Source organism: Scleropages formosus, chromosome 15, assembly GCF_900964775.1.
Source record: "Scleropages formosus chromosome 15, fSclFor1.1, whole genome shotgun sequence".
Taxonomy (NCBI): domain Eukaryota; kingdom Metazoa; phylum Chordata; class Actinopteri; order Osteoglossiformes; family Osteoglossidae; genus Scleropages; species Scleropages formosus.
This window is the reverse complement of record NC_041820.1, coordinates 16,349,506-16,368,318: the sequence shown is the minus strand read 5'-3', so window position 1 is coordinate 16,368,318 and position 18,813 is coordinate 16,349,506. Positions and strand designations below refer to the sequence as shown.

Sequence of the window (18,813 nt, the reverse complement as noted above, 5' to 3'; positions counted from 1 at the left end):
TTTCCACTTACAGTAATATTTTAATGCTCCTGGTCCAGCCTGGGCTCCTTTTACAGAATGTCAAACATGCCTACATGGAACATACACATCTACATCAGTCTCTCCACTGGCCACACAGCAATACACAGAGTTCATGCTGCTGGCCATCTACTGGGTCAGATAACACAAGGAAGGAGCTGTTAATGTGACTAACACACTAGTCTAGGGATGTATGGAATATGTGCAGAAGTGCCCTGACATCCAGATATCTCTCCCAAGGCAAAATGAAGCCAGGTTTAAATGGAATACCGGAGCTAGGAAGAATTTCTAATGTAAAAGTACTGTTAGATTGCCAAAAACTGTGGCTCAGAAATGCCCAGACTGTCACTATGAAGGTTCCCAGAAGTCTCCAAATTTCACAGAGACCATAAGCAACAGACATTGTTTTTCAAAGTTACCTTCCAGGCTATTTGTATACTGAACCACTGTTCATTTTACAATTAGTGATTAAGGACACTGCAGGGAAGGCGCTCTAATACTGAAACACAGAAACACGTAACAACACAATATGAGAACATGACATTAAAAAGACAAACTTTACAGACCAGTCAATTGCTCTCAGACAGACACTTAAGATAACTCAGGTTTCACCCAAATTGAAGTTAAGAAATTAAAAAAAGCACCATCTCTCCATGTTTTATAAAGTGGTCCAGATAAACACAAGGAACCATAATGAGGGCATATTTGAACAGATTAATTCAGCATGTTTTTGAGAATGGTGAACAAGAGAAACTTGCTGTAAAAGTTGCTGCATTGCAGTGTGCAACTCCAGTCCTGGTGAATTGGTTACCATGGAAATCCCACTTCCAGTCCTAGTTTTGGACATTGTCTCGAGACTTACACCAGCATCCTTTACTGTTGTATGACCTACCTTAAATGCTCTAAAGGTGATTTTAGCCTTTAGGATCCTATGGATAAAACCGGTACAAAATCAAACATCACCTGTGACTGGCGGAGAGGAGCAAACTCTAAAGAACAGCAGAATACAGACTTCAAATGCAGGGGTCTATTACGAGCACAACTATTAGAATGAATGCATTTTAGGGAACACGGTGAAGAGTTCTGGCCTTGGCAACTCTGTCTTGCTTCAGAAGAAGGGGATATATTTATTGGAATCATACAGTATACATCCTGTACTTTCCTTTGGCTGAAACACAAAACTTTTTTTTTTTATCTAACAAGCCCTTAGCAGGTATCTAACAAGGTAGCTGTTTATGGAGATCAGCCTGTGAAGGCATGGATGTCCTTCAGCTGTACCCCCAGGACTCAGAAAGGGCAGACATGAATGCCCCAGCATGATCTGAATTTCACCCATGAAAGGAATCTCCAAATGAGAGGAACTTTTTGACGATGGAAGACTGCAAGTTAATTTTTTAAATACAAGACATTCCTTTAGTTTGTTAAGGCTTTAGTAGCACATACTGTCCAGTTGACCCTGTAGGAAACACTTGCTATACATGCATGCACGTGTTTAGACCTATATCCGGGGGGGTTACCTGTGGGATAGTGCTCATTGATTGCCCAGTTGTCCACTTGCAGTGTTGCATTGCCTCCGTTCCTTGTGAAACGCACCACATGGTACTTCCCATCATTCACTGGAATACTGCTCTCACGCACGCTGATGTCAACTGTCCCAATGTTAAATGTGACGCCAATCTTGCCTTGCTCCTGAGGAAACAATATAAACATTTATTTTTGAGTTGTCTCATAGCCACTCTCAAACACTGTAAACAAATTTCAAGTTTTATTTCTCATTACCCAGGAAAAGACCTTGACATCTCTTTACATCCTTGACTTGGTTTTGCTGAGAGGAGTGTGAATAATGTGTTACACTGAAGACTTCTGATAAACTTATCCACTTAATGATAAGAATGAATCACTTATTCCTCTGCTCCTTCTATGGTGAGCAAATTTGCCTTATTGATCCTAAAAGGCAATGAAAGATGCCCCAATCAGTGCCATTAAATAAAATATGAGATAAGGAAGAGTAATGGTGACATGTCTGTGGAGCACAAAAAATTACCAAGACCTTTGTTGAGGAAACAGTCTAGTATTTACATAAAATTAGTCACTACACAAGCTGCCAGTCCAGCCTCTGTTCTGAGGAATGTTGAGAACTGTAGAGTCAAACAAATTAGCGAGATTGGACATACTACTGAAGTCCAGGCCACTGCAACCTATCTGTAACCTAAACTCTTATTACACCAGCCTAACACACTGCTAATCATCAGCATAAAACATTTCACACTGCCTTTCACTGCCACCGCACTTCAGTATTTATTCCTTAAATATGTGGAATCCATGGAATGCAAAAGATCCTCTTGCTTACTTAATAAAACTAGATTGTCTTCCTGCCTAAATGATATGGATCAAACCCATAAGAGTGACAGAACAAAAGTGTCAGACAAGTGTTAAAAATATGAAACATCCATGTAATGACATTTCAAAAATGTTCATTGTGATGTGATCAAAATGCAGCAGTAAGGGGTGGAAGAGGTGTATGTTTGCCAATGATGGAATGGCCTACTGTTACATTTCATAAATGTCCAAGAACCTGTTTCACAATACATTGGTGTTGCAGCTGCTGAGGGGAGTAGGGGACTGACACCTAAAACCAAAAATTGCACACAACTGGTTTGCCATATAAACCTCATGACATGCAAGCATAATCTTGAGTTTATGCAAGACAATAATACAAGCAGTACAGATTACAATAAATGTGTTTATGTAAAAAGAAAGTGATTACTCAAAAATAGAATTTAAAAAAATAAAGGCTGCATATGTAGTACGAATAAGCATACTCTTTTTCCGTCTTTTTCGCTTTCTGTCATTGAGATGCTCAGGGGTATCTAGGCATATTATGAGTCACCCAGGAGAGGGCTGACGTAGCTCACTAACAGCTTGGTTGCTGTATGGAGTATTCAGAAACATTATTCATGTACAGAAATCTGTTTGTCTCCAACAAAATAAATAATTCCTGCATAAAATTGAAATCACATCAGTTAATTGCATTTAAAATGGAACTCCACTGTAGTTAAGTCTATAAAGCACAAGAAAAAAGATTTTAGAAGGTAAAAATCTAAGGAGGTGTAAGAGAATGTAATACAATAACTTGGCAATGGTTACCAAGACAGATTTGCAGTTAGTATCTACTAATTTTTTTCAGATTTAAGCAATAACTTCTACCAAAAGGAGTACTATGAAGTACACATTTTTATCCATTAACATCTTCATCTAGTACAAGTAACAGATACCAAACAGTGAAGGATACAGACGGGGCTTTAGATTTTGTTATTAGACATGTATTTTGTCAGTTGTACTCCTGAGAGCGCCCAGCTACACATAAGAGAAAAGTAGTGGGAGTCCGAGGAAGAGATATAATGTTGGCATCTCATAAGATAAAGGACAAAAGCATAATTTTGAGACTTTGACATTTGTGCATACAATTTATGTTCATTATTATATAATGGCAGGTGTACCGATTTTCATATTTGTCTTAAAACATCATGTTTATAATTGCTACTCCAAACCAAGTCCAGAATAACTTTAATGTCACTGTATTCTTTTGATAGACGAAAAGTCTGAATTGAATGATGTTTTATAACATGTTTGGTACAAGGCAGTGATACCGCTGGACACGGTACAGTTCATAACACTGTACCTGCAGTTCCAGTATCATGCGCTATAGTTCTCCTATAGCCTAAAGCGACAAGCACATAATGGTTTATGTCCATTTTCAAACATGGAAAATGACACATTTTTTCCTCTTCCTGGCTTTTTAGACCCTATGCAATTATGGAGAAGGTGGATTTTAGGGGAATTTTAGCCGATCTTTGGTGTTCTTTAGGATTCTGCTCCACATGCCAGTACACTGATACTTTGCTTGAGGCCTTATGGAGTCTTTTGTCCAGTCGAGATTTCTGACACAACTCTAAGTGAACTGCACTTAAAAGATGCAGTGACTCCTTAATGATACATTTTGAACAATAAATTTGCAGGTGTGTTTCATTCAGTACCTCTACTGTATTTGAATGGTGGCCACACACTGAACTGTGTTGTGTGTAATGGGTACCCATGGAGCAATACTGGACTGCACACTGGCCTTTCTGTTTCACTGAAAGAGCTGCACTTCTTCCCCTCTCTTTATGCTAGTAAAACAAAAAAGAAAAATGGATGAAGACAAAGACTGACTCCATACAATCTTTTAACTTACTCATGAATGGTACAGTCAAAAGCATAGCCACTTATTCAGTCTTTTACCACTGGGAATTATGTCAGCTCTTTTAACACACTACATTTGTTCTAACTCTATACACAATCAGTGCTGGCCTTAACACAGGGAAAAAACATAAGGGACATGTTTTCTCAGTAGATGATAGATGAAAATTAGCTATGATAGACTGCTTAAGGAAACATCACACCTGTTTCATTGAAGGTATGGTCTCAGCATACCAATACTAGATATTACAGGCACACCGTAGGAGAAAACATTTAGTGCTTTTTTCTCCCCTCACTAGACTGTCACCTTCCGCCCCATTGTTCTGCCAACTCGATCGAGGCGAGCGATTGACGTTTTTCCAGCTACTTTTTTATTAACCAGTCTGTTCGTAAATATTCAGATGTGAAAAATATGTGGAAGAAAGAAAACCAAGAATAATGTACTATATCTCTTCCAGCAAACGTAGTGATGAGGCAGGGACAAAAGCAGCCCCCAAACACCAGTCCACGGGACACAGCTGGCTTGTGCGCTTGCTGCAATTGTTCTAGAGCCAGCACTTCAGTGGGTATAGAGTACATGCTAATCCCATTCAATACCTTCAGAGCACTTCATTGCTACAGTAGCTGGTGATTCCTGGAATCTGAAGGCATTGCTGTGGGAGCCCCGCTGCGGTGAGAGAACAGTGCTCTGGTCTTTGACACTCTGGGAACTAAACCAGTAACTCTCCCGATTGGGTAGGGACACCGTGCTGCAAATTTGACTCAGCGTACACATCTGTTGATCAGCCTTTGCACACCTGGGTTTCGTCAATGTGACCAAAGCATCGTACTACTTTTTTTTAGTCACTAACAAGTCAGGGCTGTGGTGGTGTGGAGACTGTCCCAGAAGCATAGGGGGCTTGACTGGTCAAGGTACTAACTAGACAGGACACCAGTCTGCTGCAGAGTTTCTACTTCTTTGTCTTCATTATGTTCATGGGACAGGGATCAGTAGAGAAAGTATGGAAATCAACCCACTGTACAGTAACTATTTACCCAATTTAAGTGGTAAAATGGTCAAAAGCTCTTTGTGTCCACAAGGTTTTCAGGCCTTTCCCCTAAAATCATTCTGTCCCATATTTATATGTGTACGCTGAGTCAAGTTTGCAGCGCGGTGTCCCTACCCAGTCAGGAGAGTTACTGGTTTAGTTCCCAGAGTGTCAAAGACAGAGCACTGTTCTCTCACCGCAGCGGGGCTCCCACAGCAATGCCTTCAGCTTCCAGGAATCACCAGCTACTGTAGCAATGACGTGCTCTGAAGGTATTGTAATTGTGCTGGGATTGGAACTCACATGCAGAGCAGAGGTGTGGGGAAGAGTGGAGGAGGTATGGAGAGAGAGGGCAAGAGTGATGCGGACAATCCTGTGCTCTGTCACCGATGTATAACACAGATCAGGGGTCAAGCTGCAGTGGCAAGTCACATCCCAAGCCCATAAAAACTATGTACTGTATGCATCCGTCAAAGTGGGTCCATGCAGGGAAAACGCAACAAATGCTCCCAGAAATACTTTAAAAAGCCTGAAAGCATCAATATGAGGCTACAGCCGAATCTCTCATGGCAAAGCTAAGTAATTCTTTTGTAAGAACGGCAACAAAATGGCACTTTACTTAATGCTAGATAATTGAGCTACATTACGCGGTTAGTACAATGTTCAGAAGTGCCATTCAGCGTTAGCCTCTGACCCTTGTATAAAAGGAGAGCGTACATATTTAATTTTAACACGGGGTTCGAGAGCCTGGTGAAAGATAATGGTTTTGGCTCTCAGTAGCTCTGTGCCAGCCACTACAGGGGGAGTACACAGAGTTGGCCTCCAGTCATTAATTATTTACATCTGTATATACCTTGGTCCTGAATGGAGATGGTTTTTATATAAAAGCAATAATCCTTCCTGTCGACACTTTACACTTTTACGTTTTTATTAAATAGAATCAAAAATGCCAGAAAACAGCCTCACATGACTGACACTGCAATATTTATGGATATCTTGACATACTCTTGAACAGTTCTACATAATTAACCCACAACTACTGACAGACTACTCCGGGGAGATAATGCATATGGATTTAGTGTTTACGTAGTTCCTGTTCTGCTGAACGTGCAAAGCACGGCCATAGCTGGACTACCCAGTAACAGTGAAGGATGTCTCCTCAATTACTCAGGTACAAGTATCAAATGAAAATTACTTTTTGGATATTGTAATGTTTCTTTTCTTAGGATGACAATGATGGACTGGTGTCCATTAAAGGGTGTACCCTACCTTCCACACTTGAATTCGTTTCCTTGAATTAGGTTCATTCCACTTCATGCACAATAAATAAGACCTTTCTATCGAGCAAAACTGAAAGGTATAGCAATTTAGTCCCACTGTAATATACTATGAATTCACTTAAACCTAGTCTCCTCAACCCATGGTATTTTACTCTGTGTAGCTGTAGTAGTTTTTTTGTAGTAGACCCTTCTAGGCTTTTGTCCCCATGCAGTAGAAATTCGTGTTAAAATTTGAGATTAAAAAAATAGTCAAAGGAGGTGGTCATGAATGCTTTGCTGGCAAAAGGTAGTGCTAGTGGGTGGAGGGTGCATGGGATAATGTTTAAATATGAATTTGCATAATGTAGTTCTGTATATACAGTACATGGCACTAAACACACACCACCTGTACTGGGATTCAGTGAGGGTAATAGTCATTCGGTTCTGGCAGGTTCAGTGCCACGGCCTGTCAGTCTCACACCAGCTCATATATTCTCAAATAAAGGACCCTCGAGCTCAGTCGTCCTTCATCCAGTTCAACAAAATCTTCTACCCTCCCCTATGGACTGACCTATACTGTAGCCGCAGGTTCCATTGCATAAGGTTACACCACCTAGCAGTTTCTTTTCCGATAAAAGTCTGTCTTGTGTGTTTCTGTTTCTTTTAATCATTCTTTTTCTTAATCTGTAGTTTTTTTCCAGGATAAAAAAAAAAAAAAAAAAAAAAATCATTCATTTGAAGTTCAGTTGCTATTGAAAGAGATATTATCTATGGTTCATTGGAGGAATGGCTAAATATAATCTGAGTTTGACAAAATACAGTGCCACAGAATTCCATTTGGGATTCACCAAATTAAATTGAAACAGTTTGTTAATCAAATGGAATCTGCTTTGCAGATATTTAATTTAATGTGCTAGTGGATACAAGCAAAGCAATTAAGGGAAAAAATAGTGACAATCCCATAATTCATTTCAGACTAAAGTAAAACTGGAAACGAGATTTCTCCAGCACCTTTATAAGTAATGAAATAGTCTGTTATGTAGAAGGAGAGTGTCAGATGTCAGAATGTAAGTGTTCCTTTGTTTTTGGCGAGAAAAAGACATTGAGGTTAAAACAAATTTTTTTCTAAAGATAACTGAACAAACATTTGATAAAACTGACTCCTGCATGACTAAAACTCTTTGCAGGACAGCAGGTGTGCGCAGAAACAAATGAGGAATTCAGCATTGGCTCACGGTTTCCATACCTTTATCAAACTCGGGGGGGGGGGGGGTCCTCTACATGATTGGCAGTGGCAGTTTGATTGGTGGACAGTTTTTGAGAGAGCTCTTCAGATGACATCCGACAGAAAAGTCCTGACACTCAGAACTAATTCAGATGAACACATCAGTGCACTCACACACAGTCACTGACATATTCACAAACTACCTCCGCTCTTACGGATATTCATACCCAGCGTACTACAGCACTCGTGTCATTTAGAATCAGAATTTAATTCCACAAACTAAACAATTTTAAAAGAACCTTTGCAATATGAAGATGGAGTGCACCGTAGTTATTGAAAAATAACTGAGGATTTGTTTCCTTTCTGCGGCTCCTGAAGCTGCTCATACAATCTTCAATAAGAGCAGCTTACTAATGGTGTATTTCTAGAAGCCCTTTCCTCATCTTCTCCTGACACAGCACCTTTCCTTTGACAAAACAATTATAAATCCTAAAGAAGAGTTATAAAGTATCTGAATAACATAGACTATAAAGTGTTAAGAACACTTTTCCTACTGATACTGCAGTTTAGTACAGCACCAGAAGCAGATTTCCCCCCCCCCCCCCCCCCCCCAGTTATCACCAACCTGTTAGTGTCCTGTGACTTGTAATCTGGGGAACCACTAACTGGTGCTGTGTCTTTCATGTAGATACTAAACTGTAGCTTTACCTGGTATTTACATTTATTCATTTAGCTAACACTTTTCGCCAAAGTGACTCCCAGTAGCACTGTAGTATTTAGCCAACATATTTTCACCCAAGGTGACTTACGTTGTTAGACACACTTTAGTGCGCTACCTACAATGAATCACTCATCTGAACAGTCTCTCTCTCTCTCACAAAAAGACACACACTATGGGCAATTTTAGAATCACCAGTTCACTTGATACATGTCTCTGAACCATGGAAGGAAACCCGCACAGACCCTGGGAGAGTATGCAAACCCATGTCCTCTCTCACCACCCAGGTGCTGTGAGACAAAAGTGCTACTCATTGCACCATACAATTTTGGTACCAGAACTGTTCAAAACTAGTCTTTCTATGGGCAGCATTACAGACTAGAGAGCTGACAAGAAAGATCAGATTTAGAGTTAGTGGGGTTAGACACAAGGATACTCTTTTAACCTGGCCTTCAAAACAGAAAACCTACACCAGATAAGCCTCATACCCATAACAAACTGTCCCACAACAGCTCAGTCCCTACCTCAGTGACTTGAATAGGTTTTTTCATTGTGGTGAAAATCACCAGGACCACTTTCCTGCTCTGGATGGGGCACATTAGCCATAACCTTATCATTTGCCCCAAGCTAAGCACTGTTTCACTCGGAAGATCAGGTGCTGGAGTAAAAGTGCGGTGTTCATTTTTCCTGAATGTCCGTCAGCACTCGGCATCCTAAAACTTCTCCGTAGCAGAGCACGCTGTGACAGGTAGGTAGTGGAAAGCAGGACCAGCTTCCCTCAGTCGGAATCCTCAGGCTTTACGACAGAGGAAACATGGTTTCTGTGCAGAGGCTTACAGAGATTTCAAAAAGATGGAACCAATTCAAAGAAGCAATGAATTCACCGGTGGCGCTGACGTGCTCGCCAAGGCCGGCAGACTGCAATCCCCGGCAGATGTCTGGCAGCTCTAATTTGTTACAAACTTGCTGGATCAACACTCTCCCTGGACAGGGCAGGGGCACACAGTGGGGTGGCAGAAAGGAAAGAATAAAGTATGTCTACTGTATACCGGCAAACACACAAGTACCATTAGATTTTAAATTTTTAGTCATAATCCCTCTTTCATTATATAATATCGTATGTTCTTTAAAGATACATGCCTGATATTCAAGGGGAACTGAACGTTAAAGTTATTGACCTATCCCATGGCTGTATGTATTTTGTGGATTTTATCTCATTCAAGTATAAAACCCAAATACAGCGAGTCCCCGAGTTACAAACATCTGACTTACGTACAACCTGTAGTTATGAATCACGCCCCCGTTAACAAAAAAAAAAAAAAACAAAAATTATTATTAGGAAGGTGATCAGGAATTGTGGATATTCTGAGAAAATTTTATGCAGCTACTTGTGTGATGAACATTGGGTTCATATGGTGGAAAGAAAACTGACTGCAATGCAGCTATGTCTTTCTCCTAATGTAATGCACAAATTATATTTTCTATGAGATGTACGTTGCTTTGGAGAAAAGCATCTACTAAATGAAGAAATCCAAGTGTACAACCTATTATATTAAACATTCAAATTACATACAATTGTTCGTAATAACAAATGGGCGCTACTTTGCAACGTGCATCAAAACATTGTGCGTCAACAGCGTTTCGTCGCCTCGTGGACACGTGAGCCTGAAGTAGGAAAAAGACTTAGTTCTTTTCAGTGGGACCGTCGCACCCACGACCTCACCCTGAACATCAGAGCAGGGGGGTATTAAGAAGCTGCACCTACTCACCCTGATTGCGGAATCTCATTTGAGAAACCCGTCCTTCCAGAGCTTTTGAGCGAAACCACGACGACCTACCTGTCCTTCCAAGTCCCTCGTTCTCCTCGATCCCTTGTTCTCTCGCTCCCGACATCCACGGCTTCCGACACTCGCATCGCCTCCTCGACTACAACGCTGGATTCTCCCCAAGACCTACGTTTGTGTGTCGACCGACCCACGCCCGTCTCCAACCACGAATCTGCTCCCTTGTGTACCGACAAAAAAGATTCTGTGATTGGGTCCACACACCTACTTCAGTCTCCTGCCCACTCAGTATGACACAGACCACGTTGCTGTTAAGTGTCTCGTGTGTTACTGTTTTTGGCTTTAAATTTTTTTTGATTTTATCCTCCTTAACCATGGCACCAGAGCATAAATGTAATGCAAGTGATGGTGATGCATCAAAGGAAAATGATCACAATTGAAAATAAAGTGAAAATAATAAAGCAATCAGAAAAAGGTGAAACACCAGCAAACAATGGCAAAGGGAAAATTAAAGTTTCTTTAATGATATTTATACCTACACACACTCCTCCTGTCTCTATTACAAATACTGTAGTAACTTATCACATTATAATAATCATTATATCATTACAGTGTATTATTTTTACTGTATTGTTATATTAAAGATGTTTTAGTGTACCGGGAAGTGTTTCTTTAATGTTTTTTATGCATGGAAAGGGACACAATATACTAAGACACAAATTTGCCTAACTGATGTTCCATACAAACTGTACCCAACTGTTCCGACTTATGTACAAATCCAACTTAAAGACAGACTGAGGAATGGAACTTGTTTGTAATCTGGGGGCTACCTGTATATGGACTTCCAATCGTTATTATTAACATCTAAAATTCCTTCTGTACATACGTTCATTTTTGAGTTATCCATCTGTAACATATCTACAGTAATATTGCATATTAATTTCTGACTGTTGTTACTACTATTCGTTCACTTAGTTAATGCTTTCCTCTAAAGCAACTTATTAGGTTTTATATTAATCTGCTTACAATGATTTACCTATTTATTCAGCTGGGTAGTGTATTCTGAAGCAACTTAAGTATTCAAAAGCAGGAGATGGAATTCACACCTTGGTCTTTCAGTTGCAAGATAACAGTTCTAATTACTATGTAACCTTTTAAAACCTTAAAAGAAAAGATGTATTATCAAAATTTTGCTTTCCACAATGAGCTTTTTTATTACATAAAATTACATTAAAACAACTGAAGCAAAAGTTCACTACTCACATGCATGTTACTGTTAAAGGCATCAACATGGAACAAATTACATTTGACATGCATGTGATATACATTTAAAAAACTTGTTGTAGTTATGTTTGGTTGATTCATTATTTTTTGGCAGTCTTCAAGCCAGGTGTCCCTACGTTTCTAAAAATATTTTGCATTTAAGAAATCTTGCGTCGTGGAAGCTGTGAACATATATTAGATTATTTCAAACTGAAATGAATACACATGCCAAAAAAGGGATAAATAAATCAGAAGAATTCTAGGTCAGGTTTATGGGTTATGCCTGCCTCCAACTTAGAATAGCATTATAACAGTATCATTGCAAATGACCTAGTTTTCTGGCCTGTTGGATGTGATATGGGTGAGACACTTTTTAATCTTGTTTTCAAATTTGGGCTGCGAAAGCTTTTGGACAACACGCAACATTCGCTCAAGAGTGCTTCACTCTTCATGCATTTATTAAGCTTGAATCACCAAGATGGTTTTCAGCACACACTGCAGAGATAATGTTTGCATGTAAGAAGGAACAGACATCTATCTGAGCACGGCAGCTAGACTCGTGCTAATCTGAACTAGGCTTCTCCATCCCCATCGCGTCTGTCGCTCTTTGTTACTCTCCCCTCTGACACAGCATTACACAAGCCAGTGGTCATAGTAGTGCAGTCACATTGACCTCACACTGGCATGTTTTTGGAAGCGTGCCACTTGTGCTTGGCTTGTGTTCAGAGCAAGTTACGTGTGTCCCTTTTTAAAAATTATGCGTCACGGGTGTTCTGTATCACATACGGCCTGAAAGCTACACCTGTCAATCTTTCCGGCTGCACATGAGCACACCTGGTAAAGACCAGGTACGTCCACACAGGACCTCTGTCTGACTCTAGCAGAGCAATGCAGAGACCGGTGCTTGTTAGAGAAGGTTCAAATACGGAAAGGCCAGCATATCTTCGCTGAGCAGGCAAACCCAGCAGTGTAGGACTGCAAAAACGGTAATAGAGGAAAACATCTTAGAGTAAGAAATCTGTAACAGTAGATAATTGCCCATAATTTGTGAAGGCTTTGTAATTACCAGCAAAAAAAAAAAAAATAAATAATTTTTTCACATGGGACAAAAATGAGATGGAAAAGCAATTCAGCATCCATGGTTCACTTGGAAACAAACATGCATAATGCGGGACTGGGCTACTGCCCACCATAGCATCTCCTAATTGCCCCCAAGCAGTTGCCAGACGAGGGAAAAGGGGACGCGGGGAGGCAGCCGAGTTCAGACCTGAACAGATTCATAGAGCCTGGCTTACTGAAGTCCCTCCAGTAGCCCTTTCTGTGTGCTGCACTGCAACTTTGACCGAGGGATTATCATTACTCTATTCTTTACATGCTTTTACTGTGCTGCGTGACACCGTGTGATCTGTAGGGGTGGCAGGCCATTGGGGCATGTGACTTCTGGATAGGTCTGTAACAGCAACCCATTTTCAATCAGCTCCATTCTGGAGACACTTATGGTCAGAAAGCGCAGTCACAACTGCCATAGGAGCTCTTGCGGCTGCAGGAGAAAGAGAGTAAGACGAGGAATTAAACAGAAATATGTCATGCTGAGGAGCCCCGCCGCACCCTCCAGTCACAGCAAACTCTATACGTCCCGTCAGCTTGGCTGCACTATGAGCCCGTTGTTAATCTTTCCCTGTCACAACGTCTTAGCGACTGGGATCATTTAATCAATTCCCTTGCAGCGACAAGGCAGGGGAGGAGATTCCAAGGTTGTAACACATTGGCGTCTCAACGCAGATGGGAATGCAACAGTTAATGTGGATTGGCAGCGTCACGGGGCTTTGCTGTCACTGTCTTGACATACTCAAAAGCAAGATCTGTCTTCTTCACAATGTTTTTCCTAGGAGGGAGGCTGTGAGCTCTAATCTCCTCCAGGGAGAAGTCTTGCTGCTCACAGCATACAATTGCTTGAGATTTGCATTTAAGAATTCGCACAGAGAAACACCCTCATTTACAAACAAACTCGAGCACATCACATACTAAAAATGATTAACTTTTTTTTATATACTGGAATAAAAGGAAAAAAAACATCCTCTGCACTTAAAATACTGCTTAGCTTTCTTGATATAAAGAGAGTTCATTCTCCAGCTGAATATTACCACTTCTTGCAAAAGTAGCTCTTATTCTCAGAATCTTCCCCTCCCCCCCTCCTCTAACAGAATGTGAAAGGCAGCCATAAAAACAGAAGAGACTAGTGTTCGTGATGGTATAATTAGAATATCTACATGAATAGATTAATAAAATGTGATTAGCATGTTTAATTAATACGCTACCTACACTAGCCAGGTTTTATCCCCAAAAAAGCTGCACTGAGTCATTAACTGGGAAGGTAGAATGTGTTTAAAGCCTCCAGCAGATGGGAGGTGTACCAGCCCAAGCCTGGAGGATGCGACTATCAGTCTGCCACAGGCCAGGCACAAGCCCACACTGCCATACGACAACCAGCTGCTGGAGAGCCCCAGGCCCCCAGCGTGGCCTGTTAGGAAGCCCTTTAATAGCGCTGCTCTTCCCCTCGACTGATGGGACCCTCCGATTGATTTCGCATTAGAGGTTGATGGGCCTGCAACCAGGACAGCCTGCCTGGAAACATGGGTCTCGCTGTTACCAATGGGAGAATGTTGCTGGCTTCCAGCATTCCAGTGTGTGCCTGTCACACAGAAATGGAATGTGTCACACAGAAGATCCCTGACTATAAAACACCTTCACCAAGAGGCTCATTGGCAATGCCACTAATTTAGTAAAGATCACAAAGTGGAAGTGGCCTGCTTTGCACGGCCATTCAACAAAAGTTCGAATTATTAAATATTTTTGAATTTCAACAAACTGCCGTGTAAGGCACAAGGACGGCACACCTGTGTCAGGGCCACAGCCAGAGGGGCAAATCAGGACCGGTTCTTGCTCTTGTAAACAAGTGGGCTTACATATTCATGGCCCGATGAAGCATATGTGCTGGTATTTTCCTGCTGTACAGTTAGTTAGGCAGCTGTTATGGGGGCACTACACAGGGAGGGGGAGAGACACCTCTGTGCTGAGGGATGGTGTTCTGATGCAAGGGGAGGGCTGTGATGTGATCAACATCAGAACATTTCAAACAGCAGACAGGCAGATAGCGCCTGTGTTCCTGAAGTAGCACCTGGTAGGGTACATGTATACATATATATACACATAAAGTGTATTACCTAGAAATTTCTCCAACAATAGTAGTAAACCTTCAATATCATGCCTTGCATGTCTTGAGAACTAATTAATTAATCAGTGATGTTGAGCACCTCTTCCGGACTCACTACACCCATGATCTCTTAAGTTCATGTAATGTGTAAATGTTTATGCACTATAACTTTGAGATCATACCTGTTAAACAACAAAGCTTCAGGCAGCTAATTATGCAATATAAATGTTTCCATATAAAAGAATGTACAAATATTACAAATATTACTGCATCTAACACTCTTTCTGCTAATATAATGCACAAACTTTTCTATGAGATGTACGTTGCTTTAGAGAAAAGCATCTGCTAAATGAGCAAATGTAAATGCAACTATTTGGTTGGCGGCACTCGGTGTGGGCATCACGTAATGAAATACCTTTAGTTTTTGATGGGGTGGGCTAGAGGTAATCCTTTACCAAAAAAAATCATCTTAAGTTTAACAAAAATACATTTAAAGACGCTGTACAGATGACTTTCGGAGCTATTCTCAGACATTTTTCAAACACTAATTATGGTGGTTACCTTCCAAGCATTGCAGTGCTGCCAAGCTTAATTAGTGATTGGTAAAACCACATTTACAAACTGTTAATCTATCTTGCATGTTCTCCGAACATGATTTTAATATTTTGTGTCTTTACTGGTTACTTTGTGGCATGATTATGCTTTTGGCAGTGGGCTTCTGGGTGTCTCAAACTGTGAGTTACAGCTTCATCAGTTCCTACCCCATAAGGCCTTTTTCTGTGCTTCCCATGAAGTGAAATCAAGGAGCAGCCATGTCTGTGTGTAAATTACACACATTAGTGACCATGCTGGGGAAAAGAGGCCCTGGTGTTCCCTGCAGGAGATAAACACTAGGTGGGCGAAGCAGCCCCACTTCAGGCGTGTGGCAGCAGTTGAATAGCCCCAGTACCCCCTCCTTCTGCCCTGTAATCTGCCCTTTCAAAACGCCTGATTACTTAATGGCTGCATATGCTGCATGGGGGGCAGGAGTGAGACGAATGTAGCTCCAGTAATGGCCTTCCCCACCTCCTCACTGCCATAATAACCCCTACCGGACTACTGAAAGTGCGAGGCCTTTATCTCCATGCCCACTGTGCCCACTCTAAACCAAAATCAGTGCTTTATGGGAGCCATGAAGACACGTGTGCTTCACAACCATGGAACCCAGACACATTTCTGCTGACAGGGAAGACAATTCATTTGGTCCTGACCAATAATGGTTCTTGAGCTAGCAACCTCAAGGGATTTACTTTACCTTCATTCAGAATGGAAATGTTGAAAAGATAAAGTCTGCTTGATCACATCCTTCGCTCTCTATTCAAACTGTTGCCTGACCTAAGGCAATCAAAGCCTGCTGCTGACAGCCTCATCAACCTAGCTCCCTCCTGGCTGTGCATAACTGCAGGACTGCTGCAAAGCAACATTCCCAGCATTTTCAAGGGCACAGCTCTGCTGGGACTTTGCTATGCTCCAACAAGCTCCAGGGTTGTCTTCCTGAAGACCCTTGGCAGGGAAATGTATGGGGACAACCCATGCAACTGTGGTCTCTACCCTTACAGAAATATATGATCTGTGACAAACGCAAAATGAATAATGACATGAAAGATGTAGTGCTAGGAACTACATCTTCAGCCTCGGAGTATGATAAGCAGGGTCCTAGGGAAAATTGGCTGAAACTCAAAATGTACCAATGACTTCCTTCACCTATTTGAACAAGGGTCAGTTTGCACCAATGTAACTTTCAAAATATGTGATAGTGAAAACAGGTGTAGAATTCAGAAACGCAAGGAAAAACAAACACAGTGGAAAGGTCTTATCTGGCTTAATGGAGAAATGAATGAAGTGGATGTTAAATATAACAACCCACTGAGGACCAGGACTCAGGAGAAACTGCTGGTGTTGGCTCTTAAATTCTTTCTCTTATTTCATGAAATATATATCAGTGAGCTGCTTTCACTGAGGGCCACTAGGGGATGTGTAATTAAGCTGCCTATGTTTGTTAACTTGAGCAGTTACAGCTGTCTCATTTCCCTCTAATGTTTACCCAAGTATTGGTGATGAGATTATCTGTTTTGCTGTTTGACTGGATCAGTGACAACATGCAGATCAACAGGGTTAAAAGTTAGGTGTGGTGTTTCAGTGTCTACATTGCTGCCCCTCGTCTACTGCAGGCACCGTGCTTTTTGCTGGTTAGTTGACAAAGGGTTAAATGTGCTAGCATATTTCTTGCTGTTGCTTCAATATCATTTAATAAAATGTCAATGATAGTCTTATCGATCTTACCATCATGTCTCAAGATTGATGACGCTAAATATTACTACTTCTGTTACTATTATTTCCGTCAAAACACTAAGGCTGTTTTGTATGCAGGGTAAATATCATGACTAACATGTTAATGGACGCTGAGGAAAAGGTGGTAGAAGTAAATCTGCTTGTTCAGTGAAACCTGACCTCAAGAAAATGTCAGGAAGCAGTTCTTAGTCTTGGTTTTAGAGCCACTTTCTACAAAATGAACTTAAACCTGGAGCTGAACGAGCTGTTATCATTGCAGCTTCGGAGCCCGTCTGCGTTTCTGCTTTTCAGAAAGACCCAGTTTTGTTTGCTCTTAAATGTGGCAGCCATCCATCAGCTTGCACCGGGGGGTCAAGCTGACGCACTTCCAGCTGATAGCCCCCTGGAGACTGAACCTGTCGTCCGCACCCTGTACCAGTCAGCTACCTTTTTTCTCCTCAAAGAGAAAACAGTTCCATTACAGTTCCAATCTACATTAAATAAATAAAAATACAAACAATCAATCAATCAATCTTGAGAGAGATGCTGCAGCATCCCTTTTCCCCTGGCTTTGCACCTGGATGACTGGCAAGAACAAGGACCATGCTCTGTTGAGGGGGAAAATGGTTGAGGTGGGGTCAGATTTCAAACAGCATTAGAAGGAAGTATTAAAATTTTGAGTATTGGTTCATATATCAGAGGTAACAGTCCAAAGGCAGCAGAGAAAACATAGGAACAGGTCAGTCCTACTCCTTTGAACATTACACACTGCAGTTCATCGATTCTCAGCGAACCCAGCACCACTCGTCTACAGCTCACAACTTCAGAAATACTAAGGCCTCCTTAATGGCAATGACAACATTTGAATTTTGCTAGTAATAAAAAACAGTCATTAACCCAAGTGGTCTAGTAGAACTGAAACACTTGATTCCACCTGGAAATGGATTCAAATAATGTGCTTCAAGTCTAAAGACCTCTGTTTCAATACTTGGATGCAAATCACTGATAATCAGACATGGAGACTGAGCAAATTAGCAATATTTACCCTGTGTAAAAATAGATTTCAAGCACAACATTACACAAATAACTTTTTAAAGGGACAAACAAGGAGAGAAGTCAAAGCAGGCCTTGTTCTGGAGACAGAATTAATGACAAGTGTACGGTGCTTATTCCCGGTGGTGTTCTGCTGTCTGAAATGTGATTTCAATGATGTACAAGTTGCTCTTAGACATGTTAAAGAGAACAAGATCAAGAAAATTTTGTGTTCCCTACAAAATTTACATAAAAACCAAGTCTACAAAGAGTATTAATACCAGTTTAATAACATTCTTTGTCTGGGGTAAAAAACAAGGGGTTGAATTTAAAAAACAATTGCTTAATAGAATCTATTATTATAGTTGGCAAACAGAACATTTTTGGTGAGGCATTCTTGACTAAATGACTAAGCTCTCTGTGGTAACCTGCTGCCTTGGCTACTCTTCAGTAGTTTTCTCATTTTGGTGCCAGTTATATGAAACACTTCTAATATGAAGTAGTAAGTGGTGAATGGAAGCTCATAGCTACTGCCTTGTGAATACTACTACAAAATGTCTGAATTTTAATATCTGATTAACCTCCCTGTTCAGAACCATGAAGTGATGAAGGTGCACTGACAACTCTCAAGTGCTGTGATTAAAAATTACTTTGATATGTTACATCCAAGAAGATTCAGGTGAGTCACAAAAAAGACTTGGAATAATGAAATGCTAAAGTTGA

General features: G+C 40.9%; 1 protein-coding gene across 15 annotated transcripts in view; it reads right to left on the bottom strand.

Moving 5' to 3' along the window:
• Positions 1-18,813, bottom strand: part of nrxn3a (neurexin 3a) — a 223,762-nt gene that overhangs the window by 37,888 nt on the left and 167,061 nt on the right. For all 15 annotated transcript variants that reach the window (XR_001964926.2, XM_018727532.2, XM_018727531.2 and 12 more), the window contains one exon: positions 1,536-1,707. Coding sequence is in view for 14 of the 15 variants with exons in the window: in XM_018727532.2 (XP_018583048.1) it covers positions 1,536-1,707 (172 nt within the window). In the remaining variant the exon portion in view is untranslated. The remainder of the gene's footprint in view (positions 1-1,535; positions 1,708-18,813) is intronic.